General features: G+C 38.9%; 1 protein-coding gene across 5 annotated transcripts in view; it reads right to left on the reverse strand.

Moving 5' to 3' along the window:
- Window positions 1–5,330: 5,330 nt before the first annotated feature.
- GRAMD2B (GRAM domain containing 2B) overlaps window positions 5,331–22,567 on the reverse strand; it is a 49,503-nt gene continuing 32,266 nt past the window's right edge. For 4 of the 5 annotated variants that reach the window (XM_069000972.1, XM_069000975.1, XM_069000976.1 and 1 more), the window contains exons 3-14: window positions 20,653–20,734; window positions 20,267–20,333; window positions 19,187–19,290; window positions 15,648–15,743; window positions 14,883–14,954; window positions 14,681–14,761; window positions 13,918–14,029; window positions 12,170–12,292; window positions 11,889–11,976; window positions 11,274–11,375; window positions 9,634–9,727; window positions 5,331–6,598 (exon numbers count right to left, since the gene is read on the reverse strand). In XM_069000972.1, coding sequence (XP_068857073.1) covers window positions 6,557–6,598; window positions 9,634–9,727; window positions 11,274–11,375; window positions 11,889–11,976; window positions 12,170–12,292; window positions 13,918–14,029; window positions 14,681–14,761; window positions 14,883–14,954; window positions 15,648–15,743; window positions 19,187–19,290; window positions 20,267–20,333; window positions 20,653–20,734 — 1,063 coding nt within the window. In that variant the 3' untranslated portion in view covers window positions 5,331–6,556. The remainder of the gene's footprint in view (window positions 6,599–9,633; window positions 9,728–11,273; window positions 11,376–11,888; window positions 11,977–12,169; window positions 12,293–13,917; window positions 14,030–14,680; window positions 14,762–14,882; window positions 14,955–15,647; window positions 15,744–19,186; window positions 19,291–20,266; window positions 20,334–20,652; window positions 20,735–22,567) is intronic. The other variant, XM_069000973.1, reaches the window with a different exon arrangement.

Below are 22,567 nucleotides of genomic sequence, written 5' to 3' on the forward strand. Positions count from 1 at the left end.
CAGAAGAAAATTAGGGATACTGCACCACAGGGGCACTGGTACAGAGGGGAAGCAGCAGCACATGACCAGGAAGGTGGTGATGGTACAGTGGCAGTAATACTTTAAGGAAAGCAGCTGCTGGAAGGTGGGGCAACTGTCACAGTTGGCTTCACTTAAGTGCTTAATGGCAGAGGGGATGGCCATGTGCCTGTATCTGAAGTGACTCAGGCAGATGAAGGACTAAAACCTTAAGGATCAGGCAGCACTGATTTCTTTAAATTAATTTTTAATCTCAGGAAAGACACTGGAGTTGTGTAGAAGCCTGATTTACTGCTGCTGACAGATCTGGTCCATAGCCTGTACCCATGGCTCCCTGGGGAAGCACAGAGGTACAGGGCAGGTGAGCAGAAAACTTGGCTTAGAATATTCTTGCAGTTTCCAGTGTTGCTTCACTTTACATAGAATACAATTACAGAAACAACAGAGGAAAAAAGGAGTAATGTCAGCAAAGCTCCTGAAGCATTATTTCAAGCATTGCTCAACATGCCTGCATTTGATACTGGGCTCTTTTACAGACTCTTATCCACATCTGGTGGAAAATTAACTGGTTTTGGATGGGTTACTATTTAGAATATCAGCTGTTGGATCCAGGCTACCTCTGGTAGAACAAGATGGGAAATGGAGGCAGAGGACAGTCTATAAGCAGAAGGAGGGAGTAGCTAAATACTGGAGCTGTCAATATTCAGCTACAAGCAGTCTCATTTCCTTAGTCCTAAACCTAACAAAAACCTTGTGCTTTCTTATTTCAATTAGACCCCAACCCACAAACTATTTTTGTGGTAGCAGTTACTGCGATGGTCACAGAGTGATTGCAGAATCAGAAATGTATGAAGAGATTTGGAAGTGTGGAAGATGTGTCCACACAATCAAGAACTTGGTCTTTTGCACAGCATTCTTCATTATAGCCATCACTATTGAGCAGAGTCTTTAGAAGTGTGACCATTTCCAAGTCAGCTAACATAGATTTTATTGTTTTCTTCATGTGTGCTGTCAGTGGCATCACTGCAAACAGTTTTTGGGAAAAGGACATCTCTTCCTGCAAGTATCATAAGCCAGTGTCAAGGCATTTATGTTTCATGATTCATTTGTGAGAGGTTTGTGGTTCGTTACATACGTTGTGGAAAGAGCTGTTAGTACAAGCTGACTTTCTTCCCACCTTGCCCTTGCTCTGGAATGAGGCCACGTGTGCACATTGCCACGATAACAGGCTCTAAGTGCCGGAAGAATTCAGAGCTATTTTTTGCCCTGCATGCCAGATCCAGCATGTAAGGTTATATTTAAGTTACTCATTACCTTTTCTTCTTGGAGGGAGCCTTTATCCATCTATCTGTAGATAGCATGAAGAGCTGACTTTTAATTTTGTACTTGACAGCACAGCGGAATGATTTTCCTTTAATCTCCTGCTAAGCACTGCTAAAATGCCTGGTCAGTGGAAAATTACCTTATCAATACCATTAAGTGAGAACAGCAGCTGAAGAGGCCTTTATTGTACAATCCAAACTACCTGCATTGCCAAAGACTATCAAATCCTTGTTATGAAGCTTCTTGTAAAATGTCACACCTCCAGAACAGGATGAGGCTACTACATCATCATGACTTGAACTTGCTGTTTATGTAAAGCCAGGGAAAGGTACCTTTTCAAATTTAAGAGCATAATGAACTTTTAAACAGTTTTCACTACAGAAACCAGCGATAAGGATAGATAAGGAGGTCACTGGACAGTAAAATACATTGGCAGAAGCTCTACACACAATGGACAAAAGTTAAAAAAACAATCAGAGGGAAGAGCTATCTAGACTGAATGCACTGAGGCTGGCAGCTAGTGTGAGCCTAGTCAGTATGAAATGTATATGGAGGGCAATCATTTTTATGGCAACTCTCTTCAGGAACTAATTTCCAAATTTTTTAACACAGATGTTTACTTAGTGAACAGACATCCCACTCAGGGTGGACTTTTTGGCTCAAATACTGCCCATTGTGAGGGAAATAGGTAAAGTGATTCAAGCAAAGCATTTGTAACTTCAGTAGGGGATAGCTGGAATATTCTTGTACATTTTGTACATGTAACACAGTCTTGGGAAAGGCTTTGCTGACATACTTTGAATTCCTGCTCAAAGTCTGCTTGCTAAGATGCTGCATCCTGACCCCTTCTTTGTAAATTGTAACAGATATGAAACTAGGTATGGGAGAAAGACAAAACCTTCTGATTATCATACTAACACCGCTCGTATCCTCTCAGAGCACACTTCTAATCAGTTCCTTCTTGGGATTATCCCTTTTGAAGGTATTATATCAGGTGTAGTCAAGATCTTACAAACACTACATCTAGGCCCTGTCACCCAAATAATTTGAGATTTAATTCAAGAGTAGGTACAGTCTCACTGGCCAGCTTGACTGAATGGAAACTTGAGGGTCAGTAGGTGTCAACACAAAGAAAAACAGAAAGTCTGAAACAACAACTGTATAAGTGAAATGCCTGTATTTTGGACAGGAATAGTGATAGGCATCATAACATTCCATGAAGCTCAGGGAATAAACACTCCCAAGTGCTGTGCCGTTAGTGTAGATTATACATTGTTTTATTGTTCACATTTGACTGATTCTCTGTTAAAATCCAGGATGGTTTGTGATAAACAGGGAGTAACTCCAGAGACAATTAATGAAATGTACTGACATATATTTTGTTGTGGCTATTCAGTGAACAACAGGATATTATGAGGCTCTACATTCATAAAATGATATTACACCGACTTTAAAACCCAAGAAAGCAAAAAACTCACCCCTTTTATAAAGTTTCATTACATGGAACCATGTTTAGCAGAACACTCCACTGGGTTCAAACCATAAACCTAGAAGTGTCAAATGAGATGAGTCAATTTTCCCTCTTGAGCAAATTTGCCTGTCAGACTCAGATAGTCTCACCAGGCAAACTGAAAAGCAGGTGCTGGTAAAATCCTTTCAAATGACATTATTCCTCTGCTGTTTATAGAAGCATACACACATGCACTGAACACAAAAGGAACTGTTTGCTCAGTGTAACTGTTTGCTCAGTTTTCTCTATAAATAGCCAGCTTTTTCTGATCATTACTGCATGTCACACCTGCTCTGTAAATGCAAAAACCCCTACATATTTGGGAATAACACCTCACTCACTAGCAGTTGCAGCTGAACCAGCTGAGCAATAGCCTGCAAAGGCCTGGATAACACCAACTTGGAGATTTCTTTAGCATTTGTCAACTGACTATGAGGTGGAAACATGGAAATGAAGGTGCAGGTGTAGCAGGAAGCAGAAAGCATTACCACACACCTGCACAAAGGTTCACGTGACAACAGTTAAAAGTTTTAAATTCAGACATGCTCAGACAAAAACACATACAAAACTTTGTCTTTCCTGCAAGTGATACTGGGAGTTACTGCCTTTGATGTTCCGCTGAGAGGGAGGCTTTCAGCAGATCGTACTTCCTGCCTAGAGTGCTAGTTGCATCCTTCACACCAGCAGTACCACAGACGTGGTACCTTGACAGAAAACTGCTTCAACAAACCCTCATTACTTTTTTCACATACTGCAACTAGAGAAAACACAAGTGAGGTGCCCCTCTTGCCTTTCACCTGCAAACTGAAAGCATCTTCCCAGCACCTGGCACTACTACTAGGTCCTGCAAGGCTGGTAGAACTCAGGTGTTTTTCTAGCCTCTATGCCGTGAAGGACAACAGGTGGACAAAACTGGAAAAACAAACACACAAGAAATTTTAAAATATGCTTTTTAAAGCAGACTTCCATGCAGCCTATGCAGCAAATTATGAATGTTACTAAGAGTGTGTGCTAAGAATTCTGTGTGCATTTCTGACTTCCCTAAAGTCACACATCTTTCCCTCCTATATCTGTAAACTTGCATTTTTGCCAAAAGGCAAACCCCCTCCTTGTAGCCTTTGTATGCACTACCTACCACAGATGCGGGGAGAAGTCTCCTTGCTCTTTAACAGACTCCCAGCCTTGAGGGAAGCAGCTTTTCCTTGCTTATCCCTGCTGCTGGTACTTCCCTCCCAAGCATGGCTGGGGCAAACCCCCCTCTCCAGTTGCAAGCCTGAATCACAGGATTTAAATCACTCCACTCACTTCTAAGCTTTGTCCACACGGGGCCTTGCAGCACTGCCCAAAGTACCTCAATACTACACACTGCCCACTACACACCTGAACAGTGTGACATCCTCGAGACATCTTCCTTCCTCTAGGAAAAGGGGAAGTGAGGGTAGCACCTGAGGGGCAGGGAAGAGGTCACACTGAATTGCACCAGTGCGCTCAGGTGGCTGCTGTGTCACAAGCCAGTCCCTTCTCTGGAGCGTAGTTCACTTTCTGGCATTGGAAGGACACTGTTACACCTTTGGCCGGACCCGCCGCCCTTGGCAGGCTGCTGCAGCAGGCTAAAGGGCACACAGCCATCTCTGACTGCTCATTCCCTCCAGTAATTATTTTGTTCCTATATTGCTAATGATAAGGGCTTAGCCTGCCTGATTTACTTAAGGCACATATCAAATATTATCTCTCTCCTTGTTCTTCCATAGCAAAGCACAGACTTGATGTAATGTAAAAGGCTAACTCAGTTCAGCTGCTGGATATAACCAAGTTTTCTTGTAGTTCCTTTGACAGAAGTGACTCATGGCATCAATTTTGCAACCACAGAACTAGAGACTTCTGATGCAGAATTAAAGGGAGGGAAGAAGAGAAGGTAGGGGATGAGGTGAGAATCCAAAACATTACATAAGCCGTACAACTGTAGAAGAAAGAAGGGAAAACAAAGGAAAAATAATTTTAAAAGTAACTTATTTAAACTGTTTCCTTGTGAAACTGAGTTTTCCAATAAAGTCATGAGAGCTGAGACAGCAAAGGCAGAGACTTCAATAGGGAGAACAGTCAAATCTCACATATTTCTTACATACTGTGCTCAGGTGGAATCTTGAGCCAGGCAGGCACGGTAGAGCCCACAGGGCTCTCTAAACTGCCTCAACATTCTAATACTCATCCAATATCCTCCAAGGAGGAAACTTGAGAAACTTGGGGAACTTGAGAAAACTATTAACATGTCCTCAAGACTCTGGGGGCCAAATTTGTTTGTACTGTTGTCCTTGAGGTCTGGGAAGAAGTCACACACAACCAAGTAAGAGGAAGGACTGCAGCAGGATGCAGTTCCCAACCCCTTGTGTTTGGTGATAGGTTTTGCACAAACTTTGTACTGTTGAGGTATAAGCCTCATGAATATCACATTTGACCAAAACTGAGCGTATTGAGTCTCTTGTTTTAAAAAAATTTTATTTAAACAAAGTAGGTACATTTCACAGAAATGGTTATAAAATGCATAGCATATTATAAACAATACTGTTACTTTACAGATACTAGTTGCTATTATTCTAATATTGCTTTTTAAAAACTAATGAGCCTGCTTGGTGAATCAGAAAGCTAAAAATCCCCATCTTAGGCACTCTGGAAAAAAACCAGTATGTGATATTACAAAGCAGGTGTCCACTTTTTCATTCACTCTACTGACGTTATTGCTGCACCATTAATTTGCCAGTTCTCATTATGTGGAAATACCCAATCCCTGGAGTCACATACCAAGACTAGATTTCCATTAACTAGACTACAAATTGCACTTGCTCAGCCAGCCAAAACCTCACACAACTCCAAGGAAAGCTCACTGAGGTCTTCACATTGATTAACTTAAAGGACAGAGACCATATGAGTGGACAGAAAATGAGCAGTTTTTCTAAGTTGTGCAGGTGTGTCACACCCATATTGCTATTCATAAGCAACTTGATTGTAAGTTGGCAAGTCCATAGAGATTTCAGGCTTGACTTCAATGGAACCTGAACGCCCAGTAGAAACAGACCTTACCCTCAGTGGTGATAACAGTGTCACATAAAGTGGAATTGAGCCTTTTTACAGCACTGGAGAACCAAGCAGATCTCAAGCATTCATGATTGCATACCCAAACACAGAGGTGTCTGTTTTCTGATCTTTGGGATGTCAGGGTGCAGAGAAGTAAAAATGAAGAGCACAGCACCAATCCATAACCATAGCTAAAACAGATACCTGCTCATTCACACAACACTTCAGTACATGAATCATGACAGACATTCTTCACATTTACATTTGTATGACAATAGGCATAAAGTAAATATTGAGGTAAAAGGATATGCACCAGGTTTGCACTGGTGTAAGCAAATCTAGAATTGAGCAAGCTATAAAATCCATTAACTCACACACAATAGAGAAAGAAAAATCCCCACATTTTTAAAACATATAGATACATGTAGATCAAACCATATATGTTTCCAAAACATATAGATACGTGCTGAGGAATAAACTGACTTTTTTGCATGATGACATGAACTTTACAGTAGTTTAAGCTTGGCTTGGACTGAAAATAAAGAAGCTTGAACTCTGGCCAGCAGAGCTCCTTTGGAACAGTTTGTCAAGACAGAAGAATGAGGTCTGAAGCAGTCCAAGAACATTGATGTTTCATTCACCATCTTCAAGTAGTTTTTGTAAGTTGTTCTGTATCTTAGAAAAAGAGAGGGAAAGAGTTGGGAGGCAAGAAGTGTTACACTGCATTTTAAATAAAAAATAAAATCAAGGCATACTCTTCAATATACTCTGTGTGCATGTTAATTCTGTCACACCTTTTCATACCAATGGTATTCCTGTTAAATGCTTCCCTTATAATAAGTGTAATCATCAAGTCCATCAAATGGAACACCTAGACAATCAACCAGCAGGACATCTAAGTTTAATATGATGAGTAGCCCCTGAAACTTTCTCCTATAGACTGTCTCCTCCATCAGTAGTATGAAAATAAGACAGAAATAAAAAATTAGAGCAGAAGGAATGGGACAAGAAACTGAATTATTTTCACCTTGATCAAAATCCAGTAAAAGCCTCAAACTTCCACAGCTCTATCGCTAAAGAGGATAACTCAAATAGTTTTGTAACAGCTTCAGCCATGATGTGTGCACAGCAAAATAGTCTTCTAACCATCAGCAGACATGTCCCATTTACCAGATTTAGTGAATTGATTGTGGATTACCTTCCTTTAGTTACAATGAAAGCAATGTCAGTCAGTTGCATCCTTGAGAATAATTTGAACAGCCTATTTTTACACAGCCTATTTACCCAGTTTTTGTCTCCTTGTCCTTAAAATCTAGAGTAATACAGTATAGTGGGTCACATCCCCAGACACACGTTCTCAATACCTCAGCATCTTAGTAACTTGCCAGCCCTGGTTACAGGTTTAGTCACAGTTACTTTCAGGCTTTAATTTGAGAAGCTATTGCACTTCCTGTTCAAGGATACCACTTTTTAGTCCTACCTCATGATTTCTATCCCAGATGCACACCTTTCTCAAGAGGGGCATTTTGAGGAAAGGGAAACAGTAAGAAGCAGCTAATTTTATGAGAGTAACTTAACCCAGGAATTTCCTTCTAGCCTGCTAAGTTAGTGTAAGGGAATGAGTAATATTAGGCCACATTTTCCCTCACACAATTTAATGCTTTATCCTTTGATAGATGTGGTGCATTTTAACAAGCTGCTAAATACAATTAAAAGCCAAATTAGCAGAATTTTGCTAAACCATGGTAGTTCCTTGGCTCCAAGTATGAAGGAGAACTTGGTAAAAATCACAAGGTCACATGGAAAAAATCATTGCAACGTATTTGTGTACTAAACATTTTTTTAACTGGAGAATAATTTACAGTTTTTAATCTAGATTATCTCAGTGCTCCCATTTACAGTGCTGTGGTCACAGGGGAAGTAAGGGGAGAGATGACAAGTTATACCAGAACTTTTATGCTACCTTTGCTGCTGCAGCCAGTTACCAGCACTTTTCACTAAGGCATATGAAACTGTCAAGCAACTGCAGTAACTTTGCTCAGAGAACAAAAAGCTATTAGATTTCTAGGCACTGCTCATCTAGATTCAAACAGGATGTGGCAATGTGCAGCTACAGGCAATACTGATTTAGCTTGTACGCACAGCACTTCATTGCTTGAATGTTTGTCAGATAAAGGTAAGTCTTTAAAGCTCCAATCCTGTAGACACTAAACGAAGAAAGCACACCACTTAAGACTCTAATTCAGGATAGAAGGTCACTTCTCTGGGAACAGCTGAATGATCTAACCATCCAGCTGTCTATTACTGTCTCCAAGCAGAGGCTATATAAGGGAGTGGGACAGTGCCTAGCCTTGCTGCAAAGGGCTGGCTGGCTTCCCACTGAAATGAGGTCTCCCATGAACCATCTTGCCAGCCTGTCCCAGACAGCCAGGAAGCAGTAACCTCTAAAATGACCTAATTTGGCTGAAGATTGTATCTGGTAACCATCTGGTAAGCATTTACCCCTTGTATTCACACTATTATTAACCAGAAAATACAGAGGGGTTAAGCCAGCATTACTCTAGATTTCCATAGCCAAGAGGGTGAAGATGTGGGGGAAGAAACCCTTTTTTAGGGGAAGATACCCCTTTTTGGCAGTATTCCTAAAACCTATGCCACACGTGTAAACAGTGATATTATATACTCTTAGCTTTATGCTCTTTGAGAAACTTGGTTTTGGGGGAAAAAAGGTGTTGAAAGACCTTGGCACAGACTCAGTTTTAGAAAGAGAGGCAAAAATAGCCCATATGACTTAAGCACATAGGAATTCAAGTAACTTTTGTTTCACTAGTGCTGTTGTCATGCTTGGCCTGTGTACGTGTTTCCAACACACAACATTTCACCAACCTGTACTGGGTGCATTTGTCAAGGTTTGGGGGTAGGTGGGGCGAGGTGTGCAGGGGCAGCAGCTGTGGCCAGGACCAGGGGCTGCCCTGTGCTGGACACAGCCATTCCAGCAGCATCCAGAGGACCCATTGCAGGGCACAGGTGAGCCCCAGCCATGAGAGAGGTGGAGCCTCTGGTAAAGTATTTTAGAAAGGGGAAAAACACTAAATAAGGAAATAAGGTCTGCACACCCAATCGTTTTGCATAGTTTCCAATTTAAGTTACCAAATACATTTAGCTTTGCAATCAGAGAATGGTAAAAATCAAGGGTCAGGTATAGCGAATTACACAACTGGTGCAGCAGCATTTATGTTACTGAAGTAAAACAGGCAGATTCCAGCCACTTTGTGTGAAGAAGCTGACTACATATGAAAGCAAACAACATTTTTTAAAATCAAAAACCCGAAACTCCAACAAAAGCCGCAAACAGAAAAATTCATCAAATACCAAGAACGGTTAAGTTCAAAATCCTTAGCCCAGATGGATTAAAAGAAAGGAAAAAAAAAGTTGAGCTCCTTACATAATGCAATAATCACCCATGAAGTGTCTGCTTCAGGGATACTTTTCCTGGTTATAAGCCTCAGTTCAAAGCAAAACTTTTACACATACCGGTGTTTGTACTTGGGTTAATTTGTAGTCCAAAAATTAGTCCTTTGTCTAGGAAAACATGCCACCTTTTGGTATCACATCTGAGGGTAACTCGACACTTTTCAAGTGAAAGATCATAGAAACAAAGCAAGAACCTGATTGGTCTATCAGCGTTTGCATTCTATCATAGATGTTACCTTTTCCAATTTTCTAAGATTAGCAGTTAACTCATTGCAAACGGCATCAGCATTAATTTGCAGATGAGATCCCAAATCTTGGTGCACTTGATGTCTGTCAAATAGAATGAAAAAATAAGTGTGACAGAGTCAAAAGAACAGGAAAACAGAACTGAATACACATGTACATGGCAACAGAGTGGCAAAATTGTAACCTGTACTTGTTTACAGAAAAGAAAGTGCTATGTCACTTCTTGACTACATTTTTTACGTGATCTCTTTCTCCAAAAGTTTGAATTTATAGCGATTTCTGCTGAAAAGTTCCATAAGTTCCACATCCTGTGACTTGGAAAGAAATCAGAAAGCCCAAGCCCTAGACACTGCAGAAGTGCACATTAGGTCTTCCTTCCTGTATCTTGTACTATTTGGGCTCAGAGCAACAGAAACGACTTTCTTGTGTTAGTGTTTCTGAAGAGTGACACAGCATCCCACTAATAAAAATATGCCAGAGGTGAGAAAAAGGCTTTTGACATTGCCTACTATGTGAAAGCAGGTTTACCCCACTTCTTCTATTTCTGGTAAAAGACAAATGCAAGTGTGCATAGATAGAGCACCATTTCCTTACTATCCCTTTTTTATGAAGAACCTAGCTCTGTATTCTGACACATGCATGTAAGTCCTACTGCTTTCCACAGATGACAGCTGAGACAAGTTGTATCATAAGCAGCACAGTCATTGTTTGATATGACCACAAGTGCAATGTCAGAGTGACCTGTTCTGTCATGGATGGGTAATCAAAGAAAGCTGAATGAAAAAGCACACTTATGTAAGAGCTTGCTGAATTTGAACCACTTTGCAAACAGTTCCACCATGCCCAAGTCAGCTCTGCCTTGATCTTTTTTTATCCCCTCTCTTTTTCATGTGGTGCTTCTCCAGCTGTCAGCATTTCCACTCATGCTGCATGTGGCTGCAAGTTTTGCACTGAGTTTACAAATGACTTTTGAAGCCATATTTTTCAGCGCAGCACAGGAAAAAATCTATTATAAGAAGGGGAGAAGAGTTAATGCAAAAATCTAATGCTCAATAAACTGATTAGTATTCTCAGCAGTATCCAGTTTAACTTCCTTCCCTCCTAATACAAGTGCAGGGAGCCAATACAACTTATAGAGGCAAACTGCTGTGGAAAATATACATACCTTGCACTGCCTCTCCATTTAATGTTTGCATATTTTCTATCTGTGCAACGTGGAGACAAAAAACAATATCCAAAGAAACAAAAAAACTAACTACAGAGGCAGCTGACAGCCATGACTCTAGTCACAGAAAGGAATTATTTATGTATCTATAGTCCCTTTCCCTATTTCCTCTTCAAATAGACAAACACCTGTCCCTTGCTGTGTTTGGATTTTGTTTTGGTTTGGTTTTGTGGTGTGGGGTTTTTTATTTTACAAAGACAGGATATTAATTTCTAAATGGTATATAGACAACACAAAGCTTTATATAAGCAAGACAGATGTATTAGCTCAGAGTACGAAGTATGTTTCTAATTACATACTAATCAAGTTACACTAAGACTGAAGACAGAAGTTACACCTTTTTCATGGAATCATTACTCTGGAAAAAGATTTTAAGTCTCCAACATTTTACAGGGTTTATCTTACTCTTTAATATGTGAATCAAAGGCTGTCATGGACATAAGGCGTTCCTCCAGGACACTGATTTTATATCTCATGTAGAACGTAGAAAGTATTAAAACACAAACACTGTAAGAGAGAAGAATAAAGAATATCAGTAAAGGAAATTTTAGCAGTACCTGACAAATTTATTGTTAAAAGCCATTTACATTGTTACTTGTACATGTTCAATAATAAAGGCATAATTCTTAGAAACATTTCAGGAATACCATCAGTAGCATTCAGACAGTTATGAAAATCTCAGACTTGAGTATGTGTTTGCTAGGTGACATGCAAAAGGAACGTGCAAGTATTTAAACACTTTTAACATTTTCTGAATCAAAAGACCCTTTGTTTTTAAAAGTAAATGGCCTGTTAAGTAAACCTGCCCTAACAGGCTTATATACATATATGTACATACATATACATATATATGTATGTATGTATGTATATACACACTTCTGGAGAGTGTAAAGGCCACAATTCCCAATAATTTCCTTTTTCCAAGTAAAGCTTAGATTATATCAATCATGCTTACATTATATTGATCACATAAACATAAGAAACCCCTAGTTTTTGACAATCTTGTTATTGCAAACTTACAGAACTGCATAAAACACAAGTACATGGCTCAGAGTGAAGAGCTTCTGGGACTTCACTCTGTGGAGGAACCTGAAGGCTTCAGAATGGCCTGCAAGGGAAAGAACCAAGTCTTACTTTGACCAGAGCAGACCACAGAATATAAACAGTGCTTTGAAGTATGTAACAGAAAATGCAAACAGGGGGATAAACAAGAAAGAGATCTCCCAAATTATGCGAACTGACATAATTATGCAAATGTATCTCAAGTTATTCCAGCTGAAGATCTGCCCTTGATTTCTTACCATTTCGAGGACTGTTTCGAGCTTTTCCATCAGGCCCACATTTACTATGTGCATCTGAACGAACAGACTTGGCCTCAGGCTTGGAAACTTTCAAGTGAGTCTCTGTTTCAACAACATGATAATCTATCAAAAGAAAGATTTTTAATAAAGTTCAAATATGAAGTCAAAGGAAATTGTTGATAGCTTATGTTTGTCAAGAAATAGACTTGGAGAATTTTAAAAGGTGCACTTCTGTACTTTTGGGTAAAAAGCAGCAGTTGGTTTAGTATCCTTGAAACAGTTTACATACTAATTCCACATCAACACAAAATAAAAAGAAGCACCTGGATTGAAAGTAGATGTATGTTGCATTTATATTTCCAGAGCTTTTGAAAGATGGCAACCCATGAAGATGTTGAAGGCTACTATTGAATTTCCAGGCAGAAGATTAAAGTCACAAAAGTTGTCTCTCAAAAGGCCTGAGTTTGCTGGAGTAATGATTCCAAATTACTTTAACAGCAACATCAAATGGAGATAGTGCATTGTTACTTTAAAAAGGACATTACAACTCCCTTTTCTGACTTTCTTTAAAAATGCCAATGGAATATTGAAAGAAAAGGGACAGAAAAATCTAATCACGTTCAGTTTTATGCTCTACTTGCTTACCCTGGACTTGCTCTAATGATACACAAGAAACAACCATGAGTGATAGACGTGCTACCCTCCACCCCTGCCTTCAATTCCTTTTCCTAGGATGGTTCTTTACCTGGATATTGGTTTTCATTTGTGGAAAAAGAAAATGGAATGGTTTGAAGTAGTTACAAGCCATCAGAAAGTAAGACAGCAAGTTATCATTATTCAGAAGCACTTCTGTGGCATGCTACGGCACCACAATTAAAGATAGAAGCACAGTAAATATCAAATACCAACGAAAGAAAATAGCCCCAAATCATCCTGCTGAAAACAAGAAGACACAGAGCAAAAAGGAGAGTTAATCAAAAATAAAATGACAGAAAACTGCTATAAAAAATGACAGTTTCTTTCAACAGTTTCTTATATAAATTATAGTCAAGATGGAACCCAGAGTACTAGCAGCATAACAACATATTAGTATCTTAAGATTAACAACAGAATACTCTAAGTTTTCATAATGACATTCAGCATGAGCTACATAAAACAAGTATTCCTGTACTCATGAAGTTATATGTAGTGAGTTTCAATCAGAATAGCTGCTAATTAGGTGAAGAACTTGAGACAATAGATTACAAACAGCATTGTAAAGAAAGAACAACTTTGGACAGTATCTTCAAGTGTCTTAACAGCTGCAAATATAAAATGAGTGCTTAAAAAACCCCCACAAAAATGCATGTCAAAAATAATCTTCTTGATGACCAAAAGCCACCATGGTACAGAATGTTATTTGTATAGAACAGAAGTTACACTGTGACTTGAACTACTTTAGAATAGGTTTTGATTGTTTGTTCTCCTTTGTGTTTTAAAGCACAAACAGCTCCTACATTCTATCTCTCCTAGGCAACTGGAACCAGTAGCGACGATTTCGATCTGCTGATGACCAAGTCATTGCCTGAATCTGGATTGCAGAAGGATATAGTAACAGATATGTAGGTACTGGGGCCTTGAGGAAGACCTCAAAATCCACGTAGTTCTCCAGGACTGCAGAGAATCTAGTTTCTGCATCAGAAGGGGATACAGAAGCAAAATGGAGCTAGTCCCTTTTCTTTCTCTTGGGGCTCCATGATCCCGCTCACCTTGGAAGCATTCCAGCTCTGGTGTCTGTGAGCCTGTGCTGCTGGACTCTTCCATCTCTTGTCTTCGCTGCTGCACTATTCCATCCAGATCAGAATAATCTTCATTGAAATCCTGATGGGGAGAATGATTCACAAAAAGGCTCAGCCCTGTTCTAAATCTAGACAATCTAATTTCCTCTGACCTTCCTCTAGAATTTGAACCAAATATCAAAGCATTAGAACTGTTCAACCAGGACCAATCTCTGATATCAAGATGCTGAGATCAAGTTAAAAAATAAGCTCCATAAGATCACCAGAATTCAAGCTTCATCCTCTGCCTTGTCTGTAAGAAAGACTGTTAAGTCAGACAAATTGTGAATCCAGGACAAGCACTAATAGACTCTGGTCATCACATGTGGCTTCACAGCTCTTTCAGATCAGTGAACTGGCTTACAGAGGAAGGTTTGCTACTAGAAACACTTCAAAAACTGCTCATGGCAGAGGACAAAGCAACTTTACGTCAGTACAGTGAAACCTGGCTGCTAGACAGAGACCTGAAGAACATACAGACCTTGAATAAATCCAAAGTGTATGCACGTATATAAACTGTATGTCACCAGATAATTATGCAAACTATTCCTACTGTTTTCTAGTGTTAAAAATTCATGGAAATTTTAGAAACAGATGTCATGATTTCCTTCAGTTTCCTTTCTTCAAGCACTAGAAATAGCACTTACAATGAAAGATGCCATGCAACAAAACAACAAACTTCTAAAACATTTACCAGGGGCAGAGTTCTAGGGCGATCAGCCCTGAAGCTGCTTTCTGCAGAAGAGGGATTTGGACTGTTGCCCATGCTTGCATCCTGAAAAAAAGCACCACTGTTAACAAGGAACACAAGCAGAAAGTACCTAGCATTTCACAGCAGGATAGCAGCAATAATGAACACAAAGCTACATACCATCTTCACTGCCACTAGTACTTACCTCAAGATGTCTACAGATAGATTTTAATAGCTTGTAGGTGGTATCTCTGGAGAGTAGTGAGACAAACATGTACTAGAAAACAAAAGTTCCACAATTGACAAAAAGACATACAGCACAAGCTTCCTTTTATCTAAATAAAACTGACAGGTGATTTTGCTGATCAAGTAACTATTTTCAAGAACTTTGGCAGGAAAAACCTGCGGTCCTTCTAAGCCTACAACTTGAGGTTAATCACACAAACACAGAATAGGCACAAAAGTTACTATATTCGGATGCAGGAACAAGAGCATAATCCAGATCTGCTCTTTCTTTTAAAAATACTTTTCATGCTATGTTTTACCAACCCCTTGAAAAAAAACCCAAACAAACAAAACCTCAAACTTGCTCTTATGTATGGTCTCCTGCACCCACAAAATACTCCTGCAATGAAAACGGGTTATTTCTGAAGCTGCTCATACGATAATCACATTTCCTACTGATTGATGCAATTCTATTCCTGAGTATCACTGCAAGCAATAGGTTTTTGTGTGTCTTAAGGTATGGCTGGTCAGGTAAGAGATACAAGCAAATGGAAGAACACTGACAGAGATGCCAACAAAGCAGGTAACCCTCTGTGCATGTACCTCCTGACCCAGCTTTTTCAGTGCCCCTGGTGCTATGAAATTTTGCAAAAAAAGGGAATGAAAGACTACAGAGAGCAGGTGGCAAACAGATTCTGTTTTTTATTTTCTCACAGAAGTACCATTGTCCTCTAACAGTACTTACCCTATCTGTCACTGTTGCTATGATCAGAGCATTTGGCACAAGAAGGGCAGTTTTGGTTTTCTTCAGAAGCGTCACTGACAGCACAGGTATACTAATCTGAAACAAGATCAACGTAACGTTCAAATCCCAATACTCACGTACAAATCTGCATCATGCTCTCTCCTGAGGGGCCAGCCCACCTACTGAGATAAGCCAGACCTTCAACACTCACCTTTTAAAGATGTCTCCACTACACTTCTGATCACCATTATCTCATGTGACATAAGAAATTGTAATAATCTGAAACCATACCTAACTACTTTTACTTCTGCTTTTATAAAAAGCTAATCCACTCTTTTGTTTGTGTCCTCCTTTCCTGATCCCTTCTGGCTCTCACAAGACGACATTCTTAGTGCAGTGTAGATCAGAAAAACAGACCAATCTTACAGTTATGCTTCTTTGTTTAGAAACCAAATATTTCAGAACACATCAAACAAGACAAGCTTTTTGAATCATGAACATAAAAGTCTTCTCACCACTTACAGACCTGCAACAAGCAGGTGAGTAAACAGCTCGTCCTTCAGCAATGTTGAAAGACTCAATACTGACATACCTGCTGACTTCAACTGATTCCTGCGTGTGCCAACCAGGCAGTCTACATTTGCATTGAAAAGTTCTCAATTTTTCTTCCTGCTTTGTGTTTACATCCAACCCCATTACCTTAACATCTGCTAAGTTTTAGAGTATTTCACTTCAGATATTCTGCACGGGCTCTTCCTGTAAACCCCATGTTACAGAGGAAAAAAACCCTGGCTGTAGACAGTCAGTTGAAAAGCCTAGAGGTTTAGCGAGTTAGGCAAATATAATAATCCTGGATATACATGATTAAGAAACAGATCCTATTAAAAATACCTTTGGCATAGGCTGTCGCAACTACCTGAGAAATCTGGAAGCAAGTTTGAAAGTATCCATAAACTGTTCAGTTAGCAATCTGAATTAAAACATGTCATTGGAGGAGAATGAACTTATTCTGTGTAGTTTCTTGTTAACTTTTGTTCAGGACAGTAACATGAAATCATTAAATGAAAAACTGTTCCAGGTAAAAAAAAAAAAAAAAAAAAAAAAAAAAAATCTTTCTGTATAACAGTCTGGTTGCAAGTCTGCCAAATACTGTTTGAACAGAAATCCTGCTACAAGCTACAAAAAAGCAGCTTTTTCTAGTTGGTTCCAATTTTTCTAGTTGGTTCAGTTCACAATTCACCTCAAAGAACTTTAAATCAGAGATGCTAGTGGCATTCTACTGTGTGTAGTTTTGATGAATAACATGAGTGTAATCAAAACTAAAGTATCCTTCAGTGGGATTAAGCACTTGCTTATTGCTCTGTTCCCACAGCATCAGATTGAAAGGGTGGAATCACTATTTGATCACAACTACTTCTATCTGGAATATTAATTACTTCGGAATAAAAGGTTTACCTGCAGGCAACTTAGAAAGAAATTTAAAAGGGTAAAATAATGTCTAAATCCAAGAAAGACCCAAGGCCAAAATATATAGCCAAATTCGTGCCACCTGGAAAGAAAGTGATGTCTTTCAATGCCTATTCAATCCTCTAGGAGCAATCTTTTATTTCCAAATATACACAGTGTCTTTACTGCATACTCAAAAATCCTGAATTGCATATCTGTTCACTGCATGAAAGCTTTCAGTAAAAAAAAATATCTGCAGGTAGAATTCTACACTGGAATGTGTAGATCTGCTGTTTCACTCAATAAAACACTTTATCCTTAAGCTTAAATTGTTTTACAAGTTCTAAGCAATACAAGCTTTGGAAGCTTTGTCAGTGCTAAGAATGACTGCTAAGAATGTTCCTCTTCCTGTCCAGCTTGATTTCCTCCTTCCCCTCCCACTACATAATTTTTCGCCGTATCCCTGATTTTCCAGCTTTTTTCTTGATGGTATTCCTAAAAGCTGAACAAAGCTACAAATAAATGATAAGCACTATCCCCTTCACTCTTAATGTTCCCCACAATGTTTTTTGAAAATAAGACCCGGAACCAAATAATTTGCAATATTGCTAGAATCACATTTACAGTGTTTATTCTACCCTATTTTGTAAAATGTTTTCACTTTTCAGCATACACATAAGTATGTATATACTCCTGCATTTATAACTATTTTGACAAAGGTAATTTCCTAGTACTACATCATCATCATTCTGCATCTTTTTTTCCAGATTTTTCTACTCAGTAAAGTTCTACCATATTCTTGTATACATTTAGCCTAGTTGGCATTAGAAAGCTGTTCCACAGTTTGAAGTAGTTACATTTGTTCATGGTGACTGGAGAAGATGGCTAGTACAGCAGCTTCAATATTAATAATTGCCAAGATCGCTGTTACTAATATTGAATGATGGTATTCAACCAGTTGTTTTTTTCTTTTGTGTCACACAGCTTTCACCAACATATACACCATCCACATTAATGTACTGTCTATGACTAATAGAATCCATTAACTAGAAATCACCAACCATCTTGGGCCAAGTGGCGAAATATAATAACCCATAAGGTCACCATGGACAACGTGCTGTTAATAATTTTAAGCATTCTTTAAACCTATTACACCTCATAAAAAGCCCTTTAAAAACAGATGGTATTCCATCAAAACAGTTGACCGCAAAGATATGAGATAATCTCAACCCCTAAACTGATTTCAGCATTCAATTCACTGAATCTAACCAGGAACCTTGTTCAAGGATGTACCTGAAAGAAAGAAGCCAAAGAAATCCTTGAAGCAAATCGATCTGTTTCCCCAAAAGAGGCCAAAAACAAAGCAGAGTTTATGTAAACAAAGTGCACTTCAAAAGCTCCAAATCAACAGATCCAAATCTTTTTGCAAAGTTTGTGTTTTTTCTTTATGTATATCATTCACCACAGGGGTGCTAAGCTTTAGGTGGGTCGCCAAAAAAGACTAATTTATGATATTCCCAGCAGCTCACATCTCATTTCTGATCTGCATACTAGGCTCACAAGTAAAAACCTTGTCAACTTTTTTCTTATCCTGTGCTCTGTTTATGTAAAATGGGACTGCTAGAAGAATCCTTCAGAGAGCTTTGCTACTCAAGGCAGAAGCCAGTTTTAGTTCTTCCTCTTTAACTGCCTTAATATGCTTGATCCTTCTCTCCAGTTCCCTAACTATAGTCTTTGAGTCCTTAATACTTTTCAGCCTTCATTCCTCCTGCTCCTCCTCCTCCTCTTTTAAGTACTTACTCCAAGAGAAACATTTTTGAAGGTTATGCTACATGGATTTGACAATGCCCTCACTGTTGCCTGTCAGATCCTTTCCTTTCATCTGTTTCTTTCAGGCACGAAGTCCTTAAGCAAGAGATTCAATCTCTAGTAATGACAATAGTGCTCAGTTTAGAGTGAATTTCAAACATCACTTATGAATAGTGACTGTATTAGATAAAACTTAGAAGTATTAGTATTCTAGACTGGTACAATAATTTGAACTTCTGGTAACCAACAAACTGTACTGTTCTGTACATAAAGATTTTACTAACCTTAGTGTCTTTACCAAAAACCTTGGAATGGAAGCAAATCCAGTTTTCAGAAAGGAATAACTTTCCTTGGTACAGAATTTCTTTCTGCAGAGCACAGGTAAAGCCTGAAACAAATAGATATTCTATAGTCTTTAATGTAATTACAAGCCAAGCCAAGCCAATTTGGCTTCTGGTTTTGTTTTTTTTTTTCAAAGCCACGATATGTTTAGGTTTATACCTTTTGATTAACATCGGCAAATCTTGAAATTTTCAGTAAGTTTAACTAATACTGACAAGCTCAGAAGATGTCATGGGTCTAAGTTTAGACTCAAAATATTTGAAGGACAACAACTGAAATGAATAAAATTAATAGTAACATGCAACTGGCCTCTGAAGGTCAAAAATGTTTTCTGAGAGAACACAACCTAGCTTCCTATAAACTTTTTATTAACTTTTAGGTAACTGTATTATGTAAATGTAAAGAGTTTAACATGAGGTTTTATCTTTAAACTCCTAGCTCTATGGCTGTTGTCTAAATTAGATGTTCAAAAGAGGTACAACACATGTAAAGTCATATGTTTTTACTTCACAGACATTGAGCAAACCATTTCTCACTCATGAACCACGTTCCCCGTATTCCTTTCAAGAAACATTTGCTATACATGTCTATGTAGAATTCCTTGTTATAAGTACCACAGATAACCGTAAAATATTTAAACATTTAAATATTCCTTTTCCTATTAGTGTTTTCAAATATTCAGACATCACCAACAGCAAAAACTCAAGCTAATCACTTGACCAATGCTGTCTCAAGTAGTACCTTTAGTAAGGAAGATTCAGTACCAAAAAATATTGCATCAGGCTGCTCTCCAGGAATGGCAAATTGGGCTACAATTTCCAAATATACCAAACATGAAGAGATTTAAGTTTTCCAAGGTAACAATAAGATGCCCACCGCATGTGGATCAAGGCCCAATAGCTCTAAGCAACTGGAGTTAAAGGTTTTTAAAATTTAGGTAGTTCCTCTTGTACATCACATTTGTTGGGTAACAACATTATTTAGGATCCACAGCCAACAACAACACAGGGATTAATACTTACTTTGTTTCAGTGGCTCATCAACAGGAACATCTAGAAACAGCTTATGAAAGTGTGCGTTTGCCTTCAGCTGAAAAACAAAAAGCCCCACACCCAAAACACACACACTTTATTAGACAGTCTGACAACTGTCAAGTGACCTGCTCCACTTCCTGTCCTCCGCACACCTTCCCATTTTGCCCACTTGCTCTACAAGAAATCCTCATTTTTTTCTATGTGCCTATTAACTCTATATTGTGCTTCACCCAGACTCTAACATGCTGATGAAAAAGTAACCTCTGTCCTTTTTACAACCATGAACTATAGTGCTGCTAAACAAAAGCCCTCTCATGGTAGTTATGTGTTTACTCTTACTATATGTAAGCAAACAAGGAGAATCTCTGCCTTACCTGATTTGAGGCACGTTTTTTCCTTTCAGTCTTGGAGTCACTCTTGGTTGTCAGGACTGGACTATCTGTGCTGCTCTTGGTCCTGAAGATTTAAAGCATTTGATGTAAGCCTGGCCTCACACTGGTCTTGGTAAGTTACCAATAGGATGGGCTTTTCCATGCAACATATTAATCCTTTAGATAACTTACCCAATTCATCAAGAATTATGCAGAGATAAAGAAGAGTATATCTTTTTCTTAAACTATGTTGATCTGCTGACTGTGGCAGTCTGCAAAAGGTCTTCTTCTAATTTAGAAGGGGTATTCTAAGTAACTGACTAGTTGGCACAGAAGTAGAAAAAGTTCAAAACATTTTTACAGCTTAATGAATTATCACAGTGCTTAGCTTCACATTCGTTTCTGGGCAACATGTGAAATACTAATACTAAGCAAGCACATTCCTTACTAATGAAAGACAAAATAAGATAAAACTTAGTAGCTGAGGTGGAAGGCAGTGTACAGAAAGCTATGAACTTGTAACACAAGATGTGAGCTCATTTGAAAAATGCAACAGGAGAAGAATAGGTGCACAAGTCAGAGGATGGCTATGAATGGTGTAGTGTAGTGTAATGAAATCATTAAGGCAACCAGCAACCCTACAGGAAATGAAATGGAATTCTGACTGCCAGCTGTAGAGGCAGCTGTACTTGTACAGCTCCAGCCCTTTACACTGGAAAACCAAACAAAACCACAAACAACTCTAGAAAAGAACAAGTGTGGATCAAATTCTCTGTGGATGACTAGGATGCCTGCTCTACACAAGAGGAATTAATGGCATGGACTGTTCAGAAAAACAGAGGGGTGGGATAACTGTCTCATAAATCAGAAAGAGGAGACCATTCTCTCTGAGAGCTATGTGGCACGGAACAAATGCATAGGAACATACTATAAAAATCAGGCAGCTCTTTTTCAGAGGCCCTCAGATGCAAACTGAACAGCAGAAGAAAAGAACATATCACAGGACTCATACTGAATGACCTGAAAAACATGTTGTGCTGAAGATACAGTAGGGAAATAAAGGTGCTACAAAAGTTTCCATTACTGCACCATATCCTGCACAACAAGTCTTCTTTACTTCCCTAAGCTTGAGAGGTTCAGGGCTTCCAGTACATACCATAAGAGTGACAGGAAGAGAAACCCTGAGTGTTATGGAGACACAGCTGGAAAGAGATTGTATAGCAATCTGACTTAGACACTGACTTTGACAGCAGAGGACCTGGCTGCATATCTCAGGGGGTCCCTCATAGAACTCTAAAATATGTGAGTACATGTATTTGTGTGCTTACGTAGAGTACAGGTGAAACTGAAACAAACAGCAAGCCTGACAAAAATCTTACGTTTAGCCTTCACCAAAAGTAGTCAATTACAGTATGAGAAGTAAGACTGCAACCTCTGGGAAAAAAAAAAAAGTGATAATGTATTCCTTCAAATACCTTTTCCTCAAAGATGCTTCATGAAATTAAGTGATGTTTTTTTAAATATTTGCCTTCTGACCAAAACAACAGTGTCAGGCTGACCACTGACTTTTGCACTGACTGTTCAGTTGACAAAGTGAAAGGGATGCAAAGGTCGTGTTCAAGCCACCCAAGTGGGATTTTAGCCTCTTTTATAAGCACTTTAAATGCATTCCAGTTCTCCAGCCAAAGAAGAATGAGTGTCTTTGTGGTGACATTACAAGAATCTGATACAATATACAACACAGAGTACAAAATTAAAACTTATGTCATAGTTTTACCATGGACAATCAATACTCCAGCATGAAAGAGTTCTGGAAACAGGCCAGGACTAAAACTGCAGCTCAGTTTGACTGCCTGTCAAATTGATTGTGACAGGAATGTAAGCAGCAGTGGCACCAAACAGTGCAATATATTTTTTC

The sequence above is a fragment of the Aphelocoma coerulescens genome (assembly GCF_041296385.1).
Source record: "Aphelocoma coerulescens isolate FSJ_1873_10779 chromosome Z unlocalized genomic scaffold, UR_Acoe_1.0 ChrZ, whole genome shotgun sequence".
Classification (NCBI taxonomy): Eukaryota; Metazoa; Chordata; class Aves; order Passeriformes; family Corvidae; genus Aphelocoma; species Aphelocoma coerulescens.